This window comes from Dromaius novaehollandiae, chromosome 9, assembly GCF_036370855.1.
Source record: "Dromaius novaehollandiae isolate bDroNov1 chromosome 9, bDroNov1.hap1, whole genome shotgun sequence".
Lineage (NCBI taxonomy): Eukaryota > Metazoa > Chordata > Aves > Casuariiformes > Dromaiidae > Dromaius > Dromaius novaehollandiae.
The window spans coordinates 32,741,976-32,765,879 of NC_088106.1; the positions used below are offsets into that span (position 1 = coordinate 32,741,976).

Sequence of the window (23,904 nt, forward strand, 5' to 3'; positions counted from 1 at the left end):
TACACTGAAAGATCTTCCCCCAGCCTTAGATAGATGGGTGCTGTTAGGACACCACAGAAATGTTAAAGCACCATATTAGAGTTCAACAATATTCACACCAAACCTGGTCACTGCAAAAGTCTTACTCTGAAGACTTCAACAGACACAGCACCCTGTCATTGCACAGGCCTCAGCAACGTCCTCATAATGAGTTCTACCTGCTGGGCACTGACCCTATGCGTGCACTATGCCACGTATAACTGTTTTTCTGCTTGTCACATCCTTTGCTGAATGTCTAAAGAAAATAGCACCCCCGAGCGCTTTCTACCACAGTATGCCCTTACGAATGTTAACCAGCAGGGCTGTTCCGCTGCCTCTTGAATGACCTCTTCCAACCGCAGCCGCTGCAGTGAGGCCATGGAGGCAAAACATGAGTTCAGCTGACATGCCCCCATCTTGTCTGGTCTGCAGGATTCGCTGCTGCTGCTCTTGGCAATTTCAGCCGCCAGAATTAATTGCGCTCAATGGGGTGTTCAACACCTTCCTGTTTCAACCATCCCGCCCGCCAAGTGGTGTGTCCGGGAGAATACAAAGCATCCATGTTTCCTGCCCAAAACTGAGGTGAGCAGCCAAGCACACGTACCCCAGAGCTTCAGCAAGACTGGAGCAAGCAGGGGACTGCGTGACCAGTGTGGGTGGGAGGCAGCACGGTGGGAGAAACGGCTCCAAACCGCCCCCACCCTCCGGAGTCTCCTCCTCCTCAGCCTTGCGGAGGCCTCCGCCAGAACCGCCGCGGAGGAAGACAGCCCGGCTGCATTTTCTCGGGGTTCACCTGGGTGCCTGCTGGCATTGAAATCACTTCCCCCACTTTTATTTCGAAAAAAATCCTCCCTGCGACCAGAGCAAGGGCCATTAGTGCATCGGCAGCGATGCCTCGAAGGAAATAGAAGCATGACCACAATAAAACGCTACTGTGCTGTGGTATCGACAGAGCACTGCTAGCGCGCGAGCGAGGAATAAACCGCTGAAAACCTGTGCAAAGAGCTGCGGAGGTGAAAGGCAGGCAGAGCCGGCTGCTGGGGTTAGCCAGGCGCGGGCGCTTCGCTGTGCGGCGAGCCTGTCCATGGGGTGCTCCCGAGCCCCGGGGCAGCATTCGGGTGGCGGTGGGGGCCAGCCCCGGAAAGACCTTTCCGGCGATGGAACAAGAACTGGGCCATGGAGTCGTGTTCAAGTTGCTTGGCTTTGAGGTGCGGCTCCCGCCACGCACGTGCTACGGAGCAAATAGCGAGGCGTTTCAGCCAGGAGTGACTTGCCGCCCCGAATGAAGCACCCTTCAGCCCCGGCGTGCCTGACGCCGCAACGTGGGCTGCCGGGCTGCAGAGGAAGCAGCTTCCTGGAATGTGGGACCGGCTTTCTCCCAGCACCTTCCTGGAGGCCCAGCCTCACGTCTCACAGTGCCCCTTGCCAGGCTCCTCCTTGGCTGTCCAGCTCCGGCAGCAGCGATCCCATCCTCCGTGAAGGCTGCAGCTGCCCAAGAAGGGGCAGAGAAACCAGGCCACCATCCCTGGGAGCGAGGGAGAGCTGCATGGCCTTCCCGGCCCCCCGCCTGCCCCGGGGCTGCTACAGCCCTGAGCCGCCGTCCTGCAGCCCAGCGTGTGTAAGAAAAGCCTTTGCTCAACTCTCGTGGGGCACCGCGGAAATCGGGTGACCAGGAGAGATACCCAACATCTCTCAGTCACAAAGCACAAACTCCCCTCAGCTGATGGGCTTTGAAGCAGTGGCAGACAGTTCAGAGCTCCCTCTGGCACACCTCACGGACCTTGGAAATACAGGTTTGGCTGTATGCGACATTTCATTCCACTTTCATGTTGGGGCAAGAGCTTTTTTGATAGGTTTTTAAATTGCTTGTCATTAAATCTCTGTGTTTAATCCTCTCTCCTATGGCACCCAGCACTTCCTGCAGTATACTCATTAATATTTATTAAGGATACATGGCAAATGTGTTTACACTCTGAGTTTTGCATCTCGACCAATACACAAAGCTGGCACCTTTCGCTGCCTGAAGACGTTAATTTGTTACGCTCACACTTCCGCAGCACCTTTTCATGTGCTATATCATCAGATCCCAGCAACTCCAGTATTAAACTCTCCTGTGATTTGTACCAGCCCCACACCAGCCCCGGGCAGCCTCATAGATGCATTGCTACATGGAGCAGGACTACAAGAAGAGCCCTGTCTGCGGGAATATACTTTGTTCATAAGCTGCCTTGGTGCACGAGGCATCCCTGACTGAAGAGGATGGCTGTGAAGGCTTTACTGTTCAGTGAGGTGGCTCGCCCATTCAGTCCTCTGTCCTGTCCTCAAGGTATTACATTATCTTTACAACCATTTCAACATGTCTCTCCAACATGTCCTCCAATAACACTTCCAAAACAGCATTGACTTAAAAACACAGAATCACAGAATCATTCAGGTGGGACAGGACCTCTGGGGATCTCTCATCCAACCCCTTCCCCAGGCATAGCCTGCTCCAAGGTCAGACCTGGCTGCTCCTGGCTTTGTCTTGTCGAGTCTCCAAGGACAGAGACTATACAAGCTCTCTGAGCAACCAGCCCATGGCATGACTGCCCTTGTGGGGTAAAAGTTTCTCTTATATCCAGTCCAAACTTCTCTTGTCTCAGCTGATGCCTGTTGTCTGTCATCCTCCTGTCGCGCTCTACTGCAATCAGCCTGACTCCATCTTCCTGATGACCTCCCCATAGGTCCTCCAGTCCCTCAGCCTTGCTTCACAGGGGTGGCCCTCTGCTGAACTCACTGCAGTTTATCAGTGGCTTCCTGGAACTGGGAGACCCAAACTGGATGCAGTAGCTAGATGTGCTCTAATGGAGGGGAATAACCACTTCCCTGGATCCCCTGGCTATGCTGCTGCTCATACAGCCCAGGATGCTATTGGCCTCTCTGCTGCCAGGGCACACTTCTGGTTCACGTTCAGCTTCTGTCCATCAAGACCCCCAGAGACTTTCCAGCAGAGCTGCTCACCAGCTAGGTGGTACCCAGGCTGTCTCATTGCCAAAGGCTCTTCCTTTCCCTGGCCAGGACAAGGCATTTTTGCTTGATGAATTTGGATGAGGTTCCTGTTGGCCCACTCCTCTGGCCTGCCCAGGTCCCTCTGAACAGCAATCCTGCCCTCGAGAGTACCGACCGGTCCCCTAGTTTGGGGTCATCTGCAAATTTGACATGAAGGAACTCCACTGCCTCTTCCAGGTCATTGACAAAGACACTGAAGAGGACAAGCCCCAGGACAGAGCTCTACAGAGCTCCACTTGTCACTGGCCTCCAAGTAGAGCATGACCCATTAGCCACAGCTATCCAAGCCTGACCGTCCAACCAGTTTTTAATCTATGTCATTGCCCACCCATTCAGACTGTTACAGCCTAACTTGTGTACAAGAATATTGTGGAAAATATTTCAAAATCCTTGCGGAAGTCAAGGTAAATGGCACTCACTGCTCCCCCCTTGCCCACGGATCCAGTCATTTCATTGCAGAAGGCAATTAGCCTGGTACACATGATTTACCTGCGGTCAGTCCATGCTGGCTGTTTCCAATCAACCTCTTCTCCTTTGTGTGCCTAGAAATGTGCTGCTAAAAGACCATGATTTTCCCAGAGACCAAAGAGAGGCTGACAGACCTGTTGTTCCCTGGGATGCCTTTTTGGCCATTATTGAAGATGGGTGCTGTGTTTGCCTTTCTCCAGTCACTGGGGACCTCCCCTGATCCCCACAACATTGCAAAGGTGATAGACAGTGGACTTGCAAGGGCATCAGACAGCTCTCTCAGCCCCCAGGGATGCAGTCCCTCAGAACCCATGTAGGGGTCAAGTCTTTGCAAATCACCCCTGCTGCATTCCTCATCCACTGCTGGTAGTCCATCTCCTCCCTGAACCCTTTCACTAAGCACAGCCTGGAAGACCCTGCTGATGAAGGCTGAAGCAAAGAAGACATTGAGTACCTCAGCCTCGTCCGTGTCCTGTCTCACTAAGTCATCTCCTGACCCCCTCAGCAATGGGCTCACGTTTTCCTTGTTCAGCCTTTCACTATTACTACTGTAATGGTAGAAGCTCTTCTTCTTTCCCTTGATGTCCCTGGTAGGTGTCAGCTCCAGGTGAGCGTTGGCTTTCCTGGCACCTACATGCCTAGGCAATGTTTCTGAATCCCTTCTTTGCAGCCTCTCCCCGCCTCCACCTCCTATATGCTTCTTTTTCACACTGACGCTCTGCCATGTATTTCTAGCTTAGCCGCACTTGTCTCGTGATACATCAGCTTATTTTCCTGAGTATCCCCTGGGCAGCTGGATGGCTCCCACAGCCAGAGCTCCTGCCACTGCAGGAAAATCACTTCCCCAAAGACACAAAACCCAACACCATCACCTTTTCATGGCACCACGACCCAGCACCCCCATGGCAGTTGATGAACCATGCCATTTTTCTCTGCTGAGGGAAACGAGCTGACTTCCTCTTCAGAAGCGAGTCACACACAGCCCTGTTCCCTGGAGCAGCGTGGAAAGTCCCTTCACTGCCTATCAGGATATTCCCCCCCTCAAAACCATGGCCTCACAGGGCTGCCTGGACATGCTCACCCTCAGGAGCCGGTTCGGCTCATCCCGAAATGCCCCCCCTTCATACTGCTGGCAGAGGGAGAGCAGCCGGGCAGAGCTGCTCCAGGGCCAGCCTCTGCCCTGGGATAACTCGGTCCTCCAGCCCAAGCAGCCTCATGGTTCTCATCCCACGCTCCACTCAGCTGCACGGCAGCTCTCTCTCTCTCTGGGATTCAGAACAAGCCCCAGTGTGAATGGCTTCAGAAAGCTCCCTTCCTTCTTCATTTTTTTGCTGAGGAGCCTTTTTCCCCTGTTGGCTTAACGTGAGCAGAAAACCCCTGACTTTATCTATGTAATCTGGGCAACGCTAGATGCCTTGTATTCACACGCCCGAGACTGCTCCACCACCCCCCCACATGCCGAAAGGAGAAGCAGCAGCAGCCCCATGGCCCTCTGACACGGCAGAGGAAGCAAACACATCCGCCCGATAAGGCAGGACCCAAGCACTTGTGCCTCGTTTCTCACAGCCACCTGCCCGAGGGAAACTGCTCTGAGCATCAGGCAACACCCCCCGCTGCCCCCCACAGCCAAGCGAGCCGGGGGCAGCGACCCACCTGAGATGTGCTGCAGAAGCACCCCAGGGCACCAGGAGCAGCACTGGAGGGTGCCGAGATTGCCCCCAATACCCGGAGTCAGTGCTCGAGCATGGAGCAAGGCACTCACAGGGGTTCGGGCCCCCAGGCTGACCCAGCTTGTGGGGTGATGCCAAAACATGGACATAGCAGCCTGGCTGAAGAAACCCCAGCCAAAGTATTTTCAGGACTGCAGTGACCTCTGTTCCATCCAGCCCTCCCAGCTCCCAGAGACAGCGGTGGGTTCAGGGTAGCATGGCATGGTGTGGCATGGCTCCGCTAACGAGCTTAGCAGGCCAGGCCCTCCCCTGGCATTTCTCAGCATGGCCAGGCTCCCAGAAAGCTGTGGGCATACGAGAAGAGCTCCTGAAATCCTTGGTGGAGGCAGACTTGCAGAGGGACCTCTGCTCTGGTCAGCTCTTCAGGTAAGGAGTTGGGAGAACATGGCGGTGCAAAGCCTCATGTGGCTGACATGAGAAAATCAGGTGCCTCACATGTGTTTTCCCCTCACAAGAAGTGTGTAGGCCAGGCTTCATGCTTCAGGCTGCCTGAAGAGCCTCCAAGCAGGGGAGGCAACACCGCCTGCCAGCATGGCCTCGTCCAGCCTCCTCGCCTGGGGAGGAGAGGATGTAGGATGCAAGCCCCGGAGAGCCCCAAGCGAGAGCTGAGCCCAGCCCTTCACCATGTGGTTTTCCTGCCTGCAAACCTTCACCGCAGAGAGGCCTCCAGCTGCAAGCAGAGCTCAGTGAGTGCTGGCACGGAGAGGCTCCTACCCAGCACTCCCCAGGCAAAGGACACCCCTGCTCTGGTGCCCAGGCTCACTCTGCCCTGTGGTCAAGCGGAGTGTTGGCCCAGCACAGGCACTACCCAAGCGCGGAGTATGACAACCCCTCCACAGGTGCCCAGGACAGGAGGTTATATTCAGCCCAGGCTGGAGGTGAGATAGCCCACCCTGCTCTTTGTGGCTCTCTCTAAGGCCACTGCTGCTATCAGACACCCAGAGACTGGAGGACTCCTGGTCAATGCGATCATGAAATGATCCACTTCAGCTCACTACAGGCACTGATCCTGCCGTTGTGTCTCAGCTCAGCGGTTGTGCTGAGGACCCCAGCTCCGGAAGATCACAGCCACTCTGCCTCTGCAGCATCAGTAATGCAAAATGCAGGCACTTCATCTGGTGTGATACGGCGAGGGCCACTCAGCAGGTAGCGGTGTGGTCATGGTAGCCAGTGCTGATACAGATCCATCATCACACACATACGTATTTATAGCTCCCTGTTGTCCCTCAAGGCATACCGCTTACGGGTAAAAGAACAGCTGAAATAGGCTGAGGGATTCCCCAGGCCAGGGCTTGATTTCGTTCCGACTGTTTCTGTCTAAAAGATGACCAGAAACAAGCTGTTTTCTCAGCCAGATTTGACATCTGGGTTTCTCTGGTGGGAATAGCGTTTCTAGAGCTCAGCCCTACCAGTGCCACCCGGTCATACCCAAATGGACGTGGTTCAAGAGAAACATCCTTCCTTCCTCATCCAAGGAAACCAAAGCAGCAGATGGGAAGGGGAGATGGGACGCAAAGCCCAGAGCACACCCTTGTTACACAGAGGACTATGGGCACTTCTCTTCCCCTCTCCTGGGTGCCCTCCCAGCTACCCCGAGAGATGTTAGACCCCTGCAGCATATGGTCTGATCTGTGCTGTTTGTCCTGCTTGTCACGGCAGTCAGCCATGCAAGGCATGCCACTGACCTGAGCAGAATCAGACTCAGCACTACCAGCCCTTGCCATGGCTCCATTTTTCCCCAGCCACCCTGCCTCACCCCACGCTTGCCTGATGTCTGTACCTCCTATAGAGACTGCAGGTAGCAGCATGGTCTGCAAAAGCAGACATTGGGAAGCACCTCACCTTATCCAGGCCTGGCTTCTTTCTCAGCAGTGTCCCTGAGTGCTGGCTTCACACTCAGAGGTTTCTACACCCACAGATTTTGCTTGCCTGATTTATCATGGGACATCAGTCTGCCTCATTCCTCCCTCTTCTGCTTGGCAGGACCTTGAATGCATCCCCCTACTCCTGGGGTTTGCCTGCCTGGCCCCAGGGTCAATTTGGGTGATGGTGTCTGGCTTTGCCCCTGCTTTGGTCGGGAGCTGCGTTTAAGCTGAGGGTCTCGCTCTTGGTCTCTGTCTCAGCTCATGTTGCAGGTACATCTTTGCCCAGTCTGGTACCTCCCCAACCCTGACCCATGGACTTGACTTTCTGGCTTGACCTCGGCCCTGCGTCACGACTACAGATTTCACTAGGGATTCTAGGCTGTAGCTGACCCTGGTTACTGTTGCTGGACCAGCCCTGCTCGCCTCATTCAGATCCTGTGGGACGGTGCCCTTACTGAGAAGGACGCTGCCCCGCAGGCCTTGCACTCCCTGCACTCATGGGCAGTGTGCCCCTGCTCCTGCCCAGCACTGCCTCCCGACAGCCAGCCTCAGACCACGAGCCTCAGGCTCCTTTAGCTATTACGTCTCCCTCCAGCACCTCCAAGGACACCTGAACTTGAGAATTGGAGAGTAACACCTGGGCTGGCTGAGGAGGCTGTGGTGGCTTGAGTCCAGCTCCATGGCTTCCTGAGCAGGACCAGCCACCTCCAGTGCACACCACAGCCCCACACTGCTGCGCTGAGGCTCCTCTGAGTCAAGGCAAGGACCTCAAGTCCCTAGAGTGCTTGTGCTGGCATTGGCACTTGGCTTTTGTGCATCCCCGTTTGCTGATTAAACTCAGACACGTTTCACTGTGCCACATTACAGAAGCAAAGATGATATGGCTCTCAGAAGAGCAGACATCCAGAGCTTTATAGTTAGCACAAACCACCATCAGTTCTCATTTCCACCCACAGTAATCCTGGATTAAACAAAGAAGCCCTAGTACTTCCCCAGGCAGCAAACTGCTTTATGTAAATGCTGGAGAGCTGGTGTTCACTGTGACTAGTGTTGTTTTGGGCAATCCTTCCACACCTACCAAAGCTGTGAGTCAGCAAGAGCAGCACTTGCAGAAGGCTACCACTCAGCTTCGGCAAGGAGCAAGACTTTCGCTTATTTTATCTCCTTTGTGTCTGTTTTAATGCAGCAACTGACTGACAAAAAGAAACTACAAGCTGAAGTGATGATAAAATATTAACCACAACATAATTTATTCTTGTATCTTTAAGTCAATATTTTCCATCATTCCTACTTGAGCTATTTTTAATGGATTCCTCTAGCTGAGATTGCTACTTAAACAAGTTATGACACCTTGAAACATGGTATTCAGCCATGCTGACAACACCTATCTTATCAGTGTGCAAACACATGTGTGCACACCCAAGAAGTCGCCTCTGAGCAGTTAACAGACCTTTGCCAGAGCTCCCATTGCTGGCGAGTTGCCGAGAGTGCTTCCAGGTAGACTCCGTGGGAACCTGAAAAGACAGACACCCTGCCATTGCGGCTGCTCTTGAATTGGATCTCTGTTTCAAATCTTTTTTGATCCTCTTTTTCTTAGTGGTGTGCCTTGAGGAAATGCCCAGATAGCATAGACTGAAATGTCATTGATAAAACCTGCAAGATGCAGATGTTTTTATTTATTTTACCTTTATATATACTTAAATCCTCACTCCTCAAAAAACATGAATGCAAAACACTTAACGTGGAAGTTTATTTGCTAACATGACAGGGACATTTTTGCATTTCACAACTCAAATCAGGAGTTGACTAAAAACTTTAGCAAGTGAGTCACTGCCACGCAGCCGTGTGCCAGAGTGATCCCACTGCTTGCAAATGGATCTTGAGAAACCGTTTGTCACTGAAGTGTGGTTCTCGCTCAGAAGTTTTCACTCTCACATTAGTAGCGTGCCCCTTCTCCAGAGCACATGGATGAGGTGCTTGTTTCCTCCCAGGGCAATTCGTTAGCTGTCATGCACATTGGGCACCTCCTATGCAGTCAGCCAGCCCCTGGCTGCCTATAGCCCTGTGGGACAGCTTGCACTGTTGAGAGTCAGATGTCTCGTGTGCTACTGGGATGAATAAATAAAAGGGAACTGATTAACGGGGGAGAATAGGGCTGGGGAGCAAGTGTCATAACCCCTTTGGCTGAAAAGGATTGGTATCACATCTGTTCAGCTCTCGCCAACATCATCCAAACATTTCTGCAGGAGACACGTTCCTCAAGAATCCCCCAGCACAGGTGGGTGTTTCTACCATGGCCCCAGACGCTATCACAAAACTTTGCCCCCGCACCCTTAGCCCCGTGAAGCGTCCTTACTAGTAGGAATAGCAGCTCTCCCAGCACCCCAGGTCATCCCCCGGCCCCTGAACCCAGCAAGTCTCCTCCTCACTCACCTTGGGAGAGTTTAACATCTATAATTCCCCTTGTTTTCATTTAGCCCTTCCTTCCTGTGATCCTCTGTCTCCATCTGAATTTCTCTTACATTCACAGTGTCTTTAAAAAAACAGTCCTCCTGGGATTATCCTCACTGACTGCTTCCTCTCCAGACCCACGAGGGAGCCTGGAGGTATATCCTTACTCAACCCAAAGCAGCAGAACATGCCCTAGAGGAAGCTGAAATTCAGCAAGGAGCCATTTCTCGGCTGCTCCATCTTTCACCTGAGGTCTCAGGCCCCGAATGGCCAACATAGATTTACCGTTCCTGAGTGCCACCAGCCCTTCCTCCTCCACACCCATCAATAAGGGCTGGACACCCCACACCGACTTTTCACCATTTTAAGCAGCTTTTGCTTGAGCGTGAGGAAAATAATAGCAAAGGCAACCAGGAGAGTCAAGCAAGTTGGCAAAGCAAGCACCAGGTACAGGAGAGCCAGGTCAGCTGTCTTCCACTGGCAGCCCTGGAGGATGGGCTCTGGCAGGGCCCTGGCACTCACTGTCCTGGAGGCGTAGCTGCAGGTGACCTCCTGTCCATCGCGGATGTGCAACCTCTCGACCTGCTGCAGGGAGTCCCACCACCCCAGCATGCAGCAGTTGTAGGGATTCCGACTGAGGTAGACCTCGTGCAGACTCTTCCCCAGTGGTGTCCATATCACATCCTGTGGAAGAGCTGGGAGACAATTGTCCCGGAGGTCCAGTGTATGCAATTTGAGGATGCCCAGAAATGCAGGGAAGATGGTCAGGGAGTTTCCTGACAGGTCCAAGCATATCAGGCTCTGAAAGCCAGAGAAGTCAATGTCCACCACAGTGGAAGAGAGGCTGGTGTTTCTCAGAGACAAAACCTGCAAGGTTAGAGTAAGATCTTGCAGCCATCCCAGGCCCCCAGTCAGTGCCTCCTGGTTGTCAGAGAGGTCCAAGTGCGTAAGCGATGTACCCTGGAAGGGGTGACTGCCCAGCCCTTGCAGGCCACAGCCAGCCAAAGAGAGATGAGTTAAGGTTGTGATACCCCTGATGTCTACACAGGGGGGATTCTCTGCCTTGCCTGCAACAGTTTGCTGGGGACACAGGTCTACCCGGTTGTGACTAAGGTCAATTGTAGTGATCTTCCTGGTGTAGGTGAAAAATCCAGCAGGAATCACCTGCAGCCTGTTGGTGCTCAGGTTGAATAGCTGCAGGCTGGGCAGGACACCTCCGACAGGCAGGTCCACCCGCAGCTCTGAGAGATGATTCTGGCTTAGGTCCAGGTCCGTCAGCATTGCTAAGGGCTCTCCCTCTGACAGGTGAAACATCTCCAGACAGTTCTGGTTCAGCTTCAGGTGGGTCAGGGAAGGCATTTTTGCCAGGAACTCCTCCGGTAGGTACCAGACCTGGTTCTGGCTCATGTCCAGGAGGCGTAAGGAGGAGAGATTGCTGTGGCAAATCTCGTCCCAGAGGCTGACTGTAGTGACATTGGTGGAATTGCCGTCAATGAGCAGGAATTGCACTGTGACGTTTGCCAAGGATGTTGCATTGGCGAGATGCTGGTAAAAGCTCATCTCATTGTCCTTCAGCAGCAAGGAGTGCAGCTTACTCTGCCGAGGCAGCACAGGGAAGAACAGGAGCTGGTTGTGGGACAAGTCCAGCACCTCTAGCTCAAAGAGGGCATCACTTTCAAGAGCCAGAAACCACTCAATGGCGTTGTTGCTGACATTGAGCACTCTGAGTTGTGTCAGGTCAAACTCTGCTATGCATGGGATATAGTTGTAAGCCATATTGAGCCTCTGCAGCCTCTGCAGCCCTTCAAAAGCTTGGTCAATCTCAAAGATGTAATTCTTCTCCAGGTTCAACTCCAGCAGCTGAGTCAAGTTTGTGAAGGTGGATGAGTCCAGCCTCATGATGATGTTCCTGGCCACAGACAAGGACTCCAAGGAGGACAAGTTCCAGAGCAAAACTGATACCATGTCCTCAGTGAGGTGGTTTCCAGCTAGATCCAGTTTCCTCAGAGCTGGTAAAGCAGAAAGAGCAGCTGCTGTCACTGAGTAGTTTGTGAAGAGGAGGTTGTCTGCCAAGGAGAGCACACGGAGGCCTTGGCTGCCCAGGAATGCACCAGCTTCAATGAGCTCCAGACGATTCTTTGACAAGCTGAGATGCCTCAACTTTCGGTATGCGAGCACAGAGGCATTCCCTAGGACCTGTATAGTGTTGTCATCAAGGAACAATTCCTCTATCTCATCTTGCAGATTTCTTGGGACTGAATTCAACCATCTTCCATTGCAGGTGGCAGTGCTCTGCACCTGAAACAAGTGAATATGAAACATCTCATAGGAAGGGCAACTCGAGGGACCAGGGAGTAAGTCTATGCAAACAGGGGTATGCGCAGAGCGTCGGCAGACTCGCAGCCACTGCCCAACCTGTGCCTACGTCAGCAGAGCTCCCACATCCCTCCACTCTCGCTTTGCAGCCAGGAGCCTGCACAATGCCATGAAGGCAGACAATAGCATTGTGGATCGGAGCACCAGGGGCACACTTAAACAGCAGCAGGAAGAGGAGGGACATCTATGAGGCACGAAGAGAAAGGGAGATGGGATGAAGGGCTTCAGGGAACAAAGTGTGGATGGAGGAGACGACCCTGCAGTTAAAGCCTCAGCACCCCAGTTCACCCCTTAGCTCTGATGCTGACCCGGTAACTGGGATAGGGAGGGTCTGGAGATGCTGAGATGCCTGGGATTTGTAGGGTAGGAGCAAGACATCAGAAAGGTGAGGGTTTGCGAGAGGCAACTCACTAGTCTGCAGCCCCCAGGAGATGTTGCCCAGGCTGCGCCAGCCCCATTTCCCCATCCTGCTGCTAAAAGGACAAGAACCAGGGAGAGACCCAGGAACGGTGCCTCCATCTCAACAACAGCACTCCTGTGAAGACAGAAACAGACGTGAGAGGATCAAAATTACCTGCTCATCCCGAAAGGCCCAGGCTTCTCCCAGGAAACCTGTCACAACACCATCCCCACTTCAAGTGCCTTCAGGCATGCCCTCACACCTCATCCCCAGCAGTTACCCTGTTGCTCCGTGCTAGCTGCTTGCTTACAGCTCGAGGCAGCTCAAGGCTCAGGGCTTCCACCCGCCTTCAGCTATTGCCTGCTCTGCCTGGCGCCAGGCCTATGGCTCCCATTATTTCCCAGTGGGCACCGAGAGGGGATGGGCGGCACAGGCTCCCAGGTGACAAACACCTTGTAGCAGTGGCCACCATGCCCTGTGAGAGACCTGGGCCACTGCAAGCTTCCCAGCTTGTGCCCTGCAGCATGGGGCACAGCACAGGCATGGAGATATGGGGAACAGCCCCCTGCACCAGCCCCCAGGCAGCTAGCACTCCCCATGCCAGCAGGGGGGTCGTAGAGGAGACCCTCATCCTCCCTTGTGGGGATCAGCCCCCGAGCTGAGGAGGTCCTTCAGGGTTGCTGCCTCCCGGGTGGGCACCCGAGGGCTGGACAAGGCGAGGGACAGGGAGGCAGCAGCCTGGTCCCTGGCAGCAGGGACTGAAGCAGGAACAACCAGCAGTGCTAGACCGCGGGGCTGAGAGCTTGGGGAGCAGCACGCACGTGGGCAAGGCACAGCTGCTTGCAAACGCCACTGAACTGCAACACTTGAGAAAGAGGCTTCCCCTCCCCAGGCTTGCAACCCCCCCTGCTCCCCTCCCCCCCCCCCCCCCCCAGTGCAAAAGGCTCCCTTTGGGTGACACCAACCCAAACATTGCTGACTTTGGCAGCAGGGGCTGGTCCCCTCTAGCATCCATCCCTGTAATAACCTTCCTGAGGCCCCTTGGTGCTGCCTGGTGGAAGTTGCTGTCTTTCAATACAAGGTCCCGAGTTACTAATTTTGTGGAACCAGGGTTGACGACATTTGCATCTGGGCAAAAGCTGAACTTCAGGCAAATGAGCAGCAAGGTCTTAACAAGGGCTCAGCAGAGTTTCATAACTGCCAACGTTTGAAGAAGAAATTGGAGGTTATTTTTGGCAGCCTGAGTAGCTGGAGCTACAATCTAGCACCCCAGATGGAGCGGGGGATGCCTTCTGGGTTTTCTCCTCCCTTGGAACAGCCAGACTGACATTATACTGAGTTCCAAAAATCTGAAGCCAATGCCTTATCAAATCAGTGCTTATTAATCCTATAGGGATGAAAAGGAGTCCCTCCCTCTCTGGGATAAAGCCGATGTAAAGTAGCTTATGCCCTTCCAGGTCACTGACCTCCATCAGTGCCTTGTGCCAGGACACAGCAGGCAGCAGGCTCAGGCAGATGGACTCTGCTGTGTCCTCGCTGCAGCACTGTGCCCACCAAACCAGGGGCTTTGGTTCTAACCTGTCTTTGGAACCCGGATCCCTCTCCTTCGCGGAAGCTCTTGCTTTCTCCCACCCACTGTCTCTTTAGTGCCCAGCTCTGTTCTCCCCCAACGTTACAAGCTCTCTCCCATCTCAGTCCTCCTGCAGCCCTCTCTGGGGTGGCTCTGCCAGGCTGGGGGCCAGAGGATGGCATCCGTGTTAGCCTCCCAACCCTGCTGGCGACTGCTCTGGCCAGGAGAGCGGGCGGCAGAATTGCAGGAAATCCTTGCCCTCACAGCCCTGCGGTGGCCCTGGTGCCTGCGCAGCTCCAGAGGGACCTACAGCACACCGGCGAGAGGTTTCTGAGCCCCAGGGGTACACCCCGCTGCACATGCCAGGCCACAGGACCAGCCCACACAGCTACAGCGTTGGCCAGGACGCTTTTACAAGCGTGGGCACAAATGATATGCAGCCACCAGGTCTAGGGGTTCTTCAACCTGGCAAGAGGGTTCCCCACAGTCCCACCTGGATTTTAGCTCCAGTTCAGCAAAGCCTGGGGGGCAAATATTGGGGGCAAATACTCACCGCTTGGAGCGATGCGCAGGGTTCGCAGCAACTCATCTTGCAGCTAGTGGCCTGCTCCGGCTAGTGCTCAGCGACTTCTTGGGGCCACGGTTAGCTGCAGCCCGCTGGTTTTCTCTTTCACCCGTTTTCTTGCTTAGCACTAATATAGCCTTTGCGGAAGGAGCTAACGGAAACTGCAGTCACATGGACACAGAGAGCGCGGCGAGTCATTTTGCTTACCGATCTCAGCGTTTACACCCAGGGTCATGCACTCACAAACAGCTCGCGAGCAAGGAGGAACCAAGGCAGGGAGTGGGGGCCGAGATGGGAGAGGAAGGGAGCGGGAGGGAGGAACTGGTCCCAATCAGGGCGACACAGCTTTTTGCTCTCCGACTCCTCCAGAGGACAGGCTAGGGCTGGGGACAATCTTCGCACCGTGGCTTCTCTGCACAGTTCAGGCAGGAAAACCCTGCAGGGTTTAAGACAGCCAAGCCATGCAGAGCTACATACCAAGCATCTCGATTTTGGCCCATAGCAATGTACAAGCTCCGCTGCACGGAAAGAGTCCTAACGACACTTCCAAAGCCACACACAACATCCTCACACTGTCCAATGTTTTAAAGCTGCCCACATAACCCCCAAACCACCCCCCTGCATAGCCGGATTGCGGTACCCTGCAATGACAGAGCATCCTGGCTTTTTTGTCCACAGGGCCCTGCCGCAGACCATGGCTGGGCTGGAGAAAACTGACTGGCTGAGCAGCAGTCCCATGCTTTACTTCCTGCTGTTGCTCCTGCAGCTATTCCCGGCGTGTCCCCTGAGTCCCTCAATTCCCTCCACAGCACAGCACAAAGGCTTTGACAGAACTTACAGATGTGTTTCCTGCAGGGAAGAACAAGATGCTGTGATTTCCCCTCTGCATCCCAAGGCAAAGTTGAACATGCTCCCAGATGTTGGGTGCCAGCTCTGAGACACCAGCACCCAGCCTGCTGCAGTATCTAGGTGAATTTTGGGATGAGCAGAGCCCAGCTCCTGCAGAGGTCTTTGGTCCTGGGGCTGCTCAGGACTTTGGCACACTCAGCACCCAGGGTGCAAGTCAGGTCTGTCTGGAAACAGGGAATTCCCAAATTTCAATAGCTACATGAATAAATGGTTTTTCTCTGCATCTTCAGGGGCAGAGACGGATACAAATCCACATTGCCAAGATGATATTACCAGGGAGGCATCTCTCCTGCCTTCCCCAGCCCTCATCTGCTCCACAGTGCTGGTGACACCAGTACCAGCTACCTGACACAGCAGGGCCCAGCTCTCCCAGGCACCTGCGTCCTGCAGGGCCCTGCAGGACCCCACGGCGTGGTCCCGTAGGAAGCCCTTTGTCACTGCAAGCTCACAGTGGCAGCACCCTGCCGTGCAGAGCCTGAACCAAAGCAAGGGACCCTGGAGGCTATGTCAGGGCACTTTTCCACCCAGTGCTGACAGCAGAGGACTGGCCAGTCCCCAGGTACTCACACTCCATTCCAGGCTTGGATTAGGACATGTGCCATGGGAAGGGGACAGTCCTGCCCTCTGCTCCCCAAGCTAAGCCCTCTCCCCAGCCCATGTCATGCCCCCACAGACATCAGCGGTGCTTGGCCAGACCTCAAGGAAAGGTGGTGTTGGGCCCCTCTCTGGGCTTCTTTCTCACTGGGGTCCACTCCCTGGCTCTCCATCTCTCTTCCTGCCCCACACCACCCCTCTTCTAAGACACTCGCACACCACTGGCTCCCTGTCAAATCCAGCTCTCTGCCCTTCCAGCCTCCGATGGGAAGCCAGCTCAGCTGGATTTGTCCAGTCAGGAAAGGGTTCAAAACAGCATAGAAAGGACTCAGTGCTGCAGCTGAGCTGGCTTGGGGTGATGTGTCTGGCTGTGCTCATGCCTCTGTCCCCCTGCCAGCCCCCACCCCAGATGCGTTCCTCAGCTAAAGCAGAAATGTCTCATTCTGGTGCAAGGTGTGTGTGTCAGGTGTCACCTTGCTGATAAGACCCAGTAGCCCCCAAGACTGATGGCTTACTGCAACCAATTCTGCAGCAAGGTAGCCAGACCCGCAGCTTCTTCTCTCTTAGAACAAAATGGAAGACAGCCCGCACCAAAAAGACAGCAGATCCACCCTGATGCAGCAGCTCGGAAAGTATCTAGCAAGGGCAGCACATGCCACCAGGCAATGTTCAATCCTCTGCTTCCCAGACCCTTGCACCAGCAGGATGTTCTGCAGTAGGTTGCAATAGCTGGGAGATGAACCCTCTTTATTGTAGCATGCCAGACTGGAGAAGCCCAAGAGATACCACGGCCCGCGTCACCCCAGCCTCCAAAACTGGTGTTTCAAGTGGTCTTCAAACTCCCCCAGCCAGCATGTACAGCTAGAGAATCTTTTTTTTTTGTCTTCACCCTAAATTTCATTTCTTCTCTGGAAGGAGACTGAGCTCTCCCATGTCACTGACAAAAAAGCCCTGTGGTTTCATTTCCTTCATTTTCAAGGAAGTTTGAAGAATAAAAATCAAGAAGGAAAAGAGAGAAGCATTCAGTGTCCAAGTGAACTGCAACAGATGATGGAAACTCCGAAGCTGAGCAAAATTCCCATAGTGTTGCTCTAGGTCATATGGAGACCTGAGCCCTAAACTATAGTCCTGCTCCTTCCTCCAAAACAGATGAAAGGGACCGATCCAGCACCAAGACCACTCGTGTTATGACGCACTCGGAGAGGCAGGAGCAGTCAGGGAATCAGCAGAGGGCAAGGAAATCCAGAGCCGCAACACGCAGGCATCTTCACCTGAGAAAATACCCCATTCTTTGGTCATCCAGAGGGTCCTGTGAAAGCTCCTGAAGAAATCCTTGCTTAGCTCTTCATGCACCCACACTGAACAAGGTGATCCCCAATGAGGTGATCCTCCCCTCTGCCAGCTCTGCATGGCCCAGGAGGAGCTGGGGGAGAAAACAGAGTGTGCTTCATCCCCAGCCCCTGCAGGGGAAAGAAGGGGGTAAAGGGATGATGGGGAGGAGCCAAGAGGAAAGCGAACATAGCTGTGAAATCAGAACCTGTTGTCTCGGTGACCAGACAGCCTTCTACGTATAGCAAGTACTATCTACCTTCCCTTTAGCAAGTACTCTGCAAGTTTGGTGCTTGTCCCTAAAGCCGGATAGGTGCAGCTCACTGAGCGACCAATCCCAGGGAAAAAGAAGTCAGAAGGACAGAAAACACCCAAGAATTAAAGAGGCATCATCTTGAGATTTTCCAAAAAATCACTGCCAGCAAGCAACGTTCAAACCAGCCCCACATACCCCCAAATCAGTCTATGCACAAGGACAACATCGCTCCTCTCTTGCTCTTCCCTCGGGTCCTCTTCCATCCTTCCTCCTCCTCCACAGTGCGGCCATTTTGGCTGACAGATGCCAAGTAAATCCTCCTTTCGCGAGAAGCAGAGGTGATCCCAGAGGGAGCACCTCGAGGGCAGGAGGGCCCTCCTTCCTGCTCATCCACCCTCCACCCACATTTCTGCCACGTTGCTCTGCCCAGAAGGCAGCAACACATCAGGCCTGCTCCCCGCAGCCCGCGGAGCAGCCACGCAGCTCTGTGCTCACCCACAGCCCACGGTTCGGCACCTGGAGGGTTTTGAAGCAGTCTGAAGCTGCTGCTTACCCCCCTCTTCTCCTTTCCCCCACTCCTCTTGAGCACTGTTATCCCCCTCCTGCCAGCTCTCCCCTGAGAACTAGAAGGGTTTTTTGGTTTGTTTGTTTTTTCTTTCATCAGCACAGTAAAGGCATAGGGCTGAGCTGCCAGGAACTGCTGATCTGATCAGCTTTTCACCAAGCTTCAATCCAGGTCAATGGCACAGGTGGATTAAATCCAAGGAGATTCTGCTGCTCAGAGCAATCTCCACATGGGCAGCTGCAATTCCTGGTGCTGTAGGAAAGGACAGGGATCCTCAGTAAGGTTTTACACTCAGAGAGCTTCCTCCATTTCTCCTCCTCCCCCCTTTATCTTTTTCTCTTAACAACCCTCCAGTTTTCAGGTGCAAACCAAGAGGAAAAGCTGAAACAAGAAGGAAGCCTGGAGAAGCACAGCACTGCAGGGCTTCCGAGAGCTCACTGCTGTGGAAACAACCAGAGGAAAGTGTCATGCTCAGGTAGGATGGATGGTGAGGGAGACGGGAGGCTCTGAAGATCTGAAAATTCGTGAAGGATGGAGACAGACGTACATCCCATGGCTAGCGGTGCTGGGGAGGGTGTTCCTGCTGCCAGCTGCTTCTCGCCTGTGATGGCCAGAAGTTTCTGAACTGCTCCCAGCCCCGTGTTGGGCAAAATGAGCTGCATGAGCTCAAAAAGCATAACAAATTGCTAGGGGTAGTCTGGCACATCTGGAGCCAGGTGGGTGAGAAGGGGACGTAGAGCAGCTCTGAGAGGAGACGCAGAGGTGGCCAGGCACAGGCAGCATTAGGGAAGGAGAGGAGATAGCAAGTCCTCGTTTGCTTCTGACAAGCTCTTTTCCTCCTGTTCAGGTGGTACCTGCATAGTGATGTGCAGGCACCAGGACCCAGAGCAACAGCCTGTGGCAGAGTTTGACCCTCCCCGTTGGCTGCCGCACTGCAGTGTGGTGCCCAGCAGAAGACACTGCGGGAATGGAGCAACTGCAACAGAAAATGGAAAGCAATTCACTGCCACTGAGGAGACCTCAACATGCTGCTCTTGTCCTGTAGGAAATACAACTTCTTCTGAAGTGGAACCACCAAGAGAAGGGGTCACCTGCAGTTCAGGCAGCTGTCCAGAGTTCAAGGCCCACAGCCTCAGCTAAGTCAGCGCAAAATGAAGCAGAAATGCTTTTGGTAGGCTTCATCTGCTCCCGTGGCAATGGAGGACTGGAGGTAATTAAACAATTCAGGATCATGCAAAGCATTACGGGGAAGCCTCTACCTTGTGCTTGGCCTCTGGCATTTTGTCTGCCAGGAGAGGAACATGCCCTGAAAAGGGAAAAGGATACAGGGTGTAGAAAACCAGCTGCTCTGTAAAACTGGAGCCTGGCAAGTGTTACATACAGACCTACAAAACCATTATGATTTCCAGGCTTACGGGAAACGGCAAAACAGTGCTGCAGAAAACATTAGGCAGGCTTAAGAGCAGCCATTCTACCTGCCCCTGCTGTTTCACTTGATCCGCCCATAACTGGGGTGTCAAACGGCGATTTCGTTGGCCAGAACGACTTCCTGTCTAAAATACAGCTTCTGTTGGATGCCTTCTGGTTGCACAGACACCTTCAGAACAAGACCCAGATGCTACAGCTAGCGCCCGAAACCGGCGTGCTGAAGCGCTGCTCTGGGAGATATTCATGCTGAAACCTCGCAGCGACCACTTCAGGGCTCTCCTGCTAACTAATATCTCGCTTGCTGAACCTTGTCAAAAAGGGAAGAGTCGTCACACTTGTGAAGACCGGCATCTCTCTTGATTCTCTTCCTTCTTTTCTAGGCAGTGCAGAGTTGCAGAGGCAGTGTTAGAAAGCAAACCTAAGGGGAAAGAAAGAAGCAAAACCCAATTCTGTCTTCTTCCGATCCTAATTCTGCTCTGAGGTGAGTTAGAGCAAGACCTGAGCAGCAGCTTTGGGCTTCAGTTAGGTAGGAAAAGAGTTTTAGTTTGGAAACTGTATTTAAATACCGGTCGGCAACAACTCAGAAAATAATAATTAAAAAAAAAAATCAAAATTTTACCTTTAAAATCCACATCATGTTTTCATTTGCTGCTTGAATGAAGTGCGTACAGACAATGCAAATGCATCAGTATTCCTCTGCTAACTGACTTTTCTAACTCATTCTTTCTCTGTACTTTTGAGTTTCCTTTTGTAGAGGAAAAAGCAGTAGAATAGCCATTAAACTACATGGTGACACTTTGTCCTATCCCATATGAACAATAAGCCTATTTTTGGGCTGCTTCTGTACTCAGAGTATCAAAAGAGCAAGTGAAGAATTTGAGTTTAATCCTCTGCTCTGGATAAAACAATACAATATACTACCTAGGGTAGCTGAAGTCCTACCACATCTCAGAAGCCACAACTTAGAGTTATAGTTGCCTCTATTTTAAAACGAACTGTGAACATAATAAAGGAAACAAATCATTCATTAAGTGATTAAAAGGGAAAAGCTAAAACAGCCAGCTGTATGGCTCAATTTTAAATTAAAGCTCTAAAAGTTCTTAGGTTTCCCCCTTTGCTACTTTGCACTGTTGTATTCTGGCTGTTTGCTAGATGGGAAATCTACCTAGTTTATTCCCACAGAATAATGAATTACATGCCCAATCCTAGGATGGCTTAAGTGCATTGAGGTAAACACACATGCATTTCCATAGCCTCACCGCTGTAGTTTAACTGGAGCTTTGCAAGAAGTACAGCTTCTGTCCAGTGCATTTCTTGCAGTAGGAACTAAGAGAGAGATGTCAGCAGTTTATGATCAGCTTCAAAATTTTTTTTTCCCCTAGCTGTAGTCGGAATGACCTTCTCGCTTGTTTAGCTAACGATGCTTCTTTCTTCTTGCAAGGACACACTTGTACTAACATTAATGACTAAAACTTCAGGCTGCAGTCTCCAGTCGCATGGTTGCTCACGTGCTGGGGAATCTCAGCATTCAAAGCACCCCAGTCTGTGCTGGCTGTACCAACGTGCTGCGGCTGTCAGCACTCTTTCCAAAGGCAGCCCACGCCTGTGGCTCGCTCTCATTCTACAATTACCCATTTATCCACATCCACAAGGCAGCTCAGCTTTGCTCCCCCCTTTTCCAGCAGCTCAGCCATCAAGGTCTTCTAGATCTTCTTGCATTTTCTGGTGGAAAGAGGGGACTTAAGGAAGTCTGTAATTCTGGATATTGCTTTTCAAAGTGAATTGGTCTAAACAGAGATGCTCTTTCGCTCAACAAATCTAATTCTGTGCACATACAATTACATTCATGGACTTGACAGCAAAAACACCTCTCTGAAATGCACCAGCCAATTTTTACAGCAGCATTTGCACTCTCTGATGTGTTCAGCTAATAGCTAGCACAGAAATACAGTGGAAGCTCTCCAATCTCAGTTATTAATGCAGGGATTTGTTTCTTGGCATGCATTAGTCCCACGGAACCAGCAGAGCTGGTTCGCTTGCCTTTGCAGCAATGTGCTCATTCCCATGCTGGCACCTGCGGACGCTGGGGCTCTGCGAGCTGGGGAGATGACCCCACCAGACTGGCAGCACGGAAGAAGCCCAAAGGGACCCAGGCGAGCTTCCAGCAGTAGCAGTTGGGAAAATTATGCCTGTGGGCTTGGAAACTGAAGACACTTGACTGAGGATCTGGACCACAACCAGGAGCCCCACAGCACCAATTTTCAGAGAGGAGCCATCCTTTAACCCTGGAAAGCCTCAGTCTCTGAAAGCAGCAAGTGTTCTCTAAGAGGCTCAGAAAGAAGGCAGAAATAGGTCTTAGTAGAAAGCAAAAGCAAGTTTCTGAAAGTGCAGCGCTGTGAGGGAGAGGAAGAGGCGAGCTGGTCAGCGGCTCGGCCACATCCACCTTCCGGGCTCTCCCGCGCCCACGGGTGAAGCTGTACACCCCTAGTTCCCATGCAGATGGGCAGAGCTGCACAGCGCGTTTCTGTGGGGCAGATGCAGCAGAGCCAGCGCTGTCTTTGTGGTCTCCACTCTTCCTTCTCCCAAATCTGACAGTACGTGAGATGTAAATGAGGAGGAAGTGAGCCACAGAGGAGATAGCCACAGAAGTGATCTCATTTCCCCCCTACGTACCCGCACACACAGCCAGCCCACCCCTGTGGCTACACCCCCGCTCTCCCTTGTAGTATTCATCTACTCATCTTTCCTAGACTGAAGATCTGAGATCTACTACCCATAGGCAGCTGCAGAGCAGTGACCATCACACAGGCAGGCATAAGGCATCCCCCATCACTCTAAAGCAAACCTTCCTCTTGGAAAGCGGTGAAGCAGGCTGGAGAGCAGAGTGTCAACTCACAACACAAGTTCTTTGGACTAGTGCCTGCAACAAGACTTCCCTGCCTGGCCCAGGCAGTCAGCGCTGAAATACCTTGCATTTCTATAGCAATTTTGAAGCTAAATGCATCCACTTGCTTATGAATCATGATTTGAGGCAAAGAATACTGGAAGTTTAGATGTTCTAGAGAACTGCTTGCAATACATCTGCAGAAGAAGCAAGTGCCTGAAGTTAGAGAGCAGAGAGGACTACTAATTTTTCCTCTCAGAACTCCTCAAGAGCTGAAAAGTCTCATGTTCAAGTTCCTTAAATCTATAGCTTGGTCTTTGGTTGCATCTAGTCCTAAAAGTGTTGCCCAAGATTTTCTTCAGGGTTGCAAGATATGGGTAAATTGCTCTCAATTTTTTACTGTACTGTGATCAAAACCTGCTGACAGCTGATTCTTCAAGACAGCAAGAAGAACATCTGACCCATCTACTCCAGCGTATTTACCAAAGATTTGAGCATAAAGCTCAGGACCAGAGGCTCTTAACTCACCAGAAGGTTCTCGACAAGTCACTGCCCTGACATCATTCAGTAATGCAAATTGTGACATGAAAAATTACTCCCACATACACTCCCTTCCTGCTGCCGTTCTGCTTAAGAGAAGTGAGAAATAGTGTCATTAGCGCAAAGAGAAGTGAAAGTATCTAACCTCCTCACAGAGCTAAGCATATCCCCACCCAGCTTTCCCTTCTGGCCAGGAAAACCAAGCTTCCCACTATTCAGCAACCTCATAACATTTCTCAGGGTGGATTTCAATCAGCACCTGAAGGAAGCTGAAGTGCTCACACTCCGAAGTCTTCCTTACCTCGGTCTTCAGCCTTTGGGCTCGCCATCCCTCCTTTCTAGCATGATAGTTTAGGGACAAGTGACAAAGAAAAGCCAGTCTACAGGGTTTGGGGATTGGAGTACCCTCTTATACTTAGGGCACATTCCTTGGTCTAACATAAAACCCAGGAAAAAGCTGCCAGGATATGAGTTTCTGTGTTTTTTGCTTTTTAAGAAATTCTGAGGCAAAGTGACATCATTGTATCTGAGAGACGTCATCCCTGCAAGCTGTATTTGGGAGAAACTCAAAGTAGGCTTGCATGTCTTGATTCAAGATCCTTCCCTTAGCCCCAGGCAGAGAGAATTAACAAAGGAATGCAAGAGGGGGAAAAGTTCAAACAGATGCTTTGATTAAGAAAGTAGATCTTCCCCTCTTGTACTCTACTGTCATTCTGAGAACAGTAGTAACACTCTGCCAGTAAAGACAAATCACATCCCAGAGATGGAGAACAGGCTCTGTCAGTCCCTTAAGACCTACCTTGGTGGCGTGAGAACAAGGAGAGGAAAACCTCAGCCAGAACCATGGATTTAAGTGGGAAAACACCTTACTTCCATATTTCACACACACCTGAATACCATTCATTAAT

General features: G+C 52.3%; 1 protein-coding gene across 4 annotated transcripts; it reads right to left on the minus strand.

The window, feature by feature from the left end:
- Positions 1-8,363: 8,363 nt before the first annotated feature.
- On the minus strand, positions 8,364-15,053 carry NRROS (negative regulator of reactive oxygen species). Of its 4 annotated transcripts, none has more exons than XR_003260832.2 (4): positions 14,480-15,053; positions 12,368-12,491; positions 9,563-11,878; positions 8,364-8,643 (listed from the first exon to the last, which is right to left on the minus strand). XR_003260832.2 is itself a non-coding variant. In XM_026110634.2 (3 exons), exons 2-3 carry the CDS (start codon positions 12,473-12,475, stop codon positions 9,905-9,907), a joined length of 2,082 nt encoding a protein of 693 aa, XP_025966419.1. In that variant the 5' UTR covers positions 12,476-12,491; positions 14,480-15,053; the 3' UTR covers positions 8,364-9,904. The 4 variants fall into 4 exon arrangements, 2 of the variants coding, with proteins under 2 accessions (XP_025966419.1, XP_064373228.1); XR_010390565.1 differs by having other exon boundaries at positions 8,364-9,237; XM_026110634.2 differs by having other exon boundaries at positions 8,364-11,878.
- Between the last annotated feature and the right edge of the window lie 8,851 nt (positions 15,054-23,904).

Bases quoted from the DNA above. Each gene is read 5' to 3' on its own strand.
- NRROS (XM_026110634.2), bottom strand. From the start codon at position 12,475: ATGGAGGCACCGTTCCTGGGTCTCTCCCTGGTTCTTGTCCTTTTAGCA. The intron at 11,879-12,367 runs GTGAGTTGCCTC...CACTTGTTTCAG, and splicing joins CTCCTGGGGGCTGCAGACTA to GTGCAGAGCACTGCCACCTG.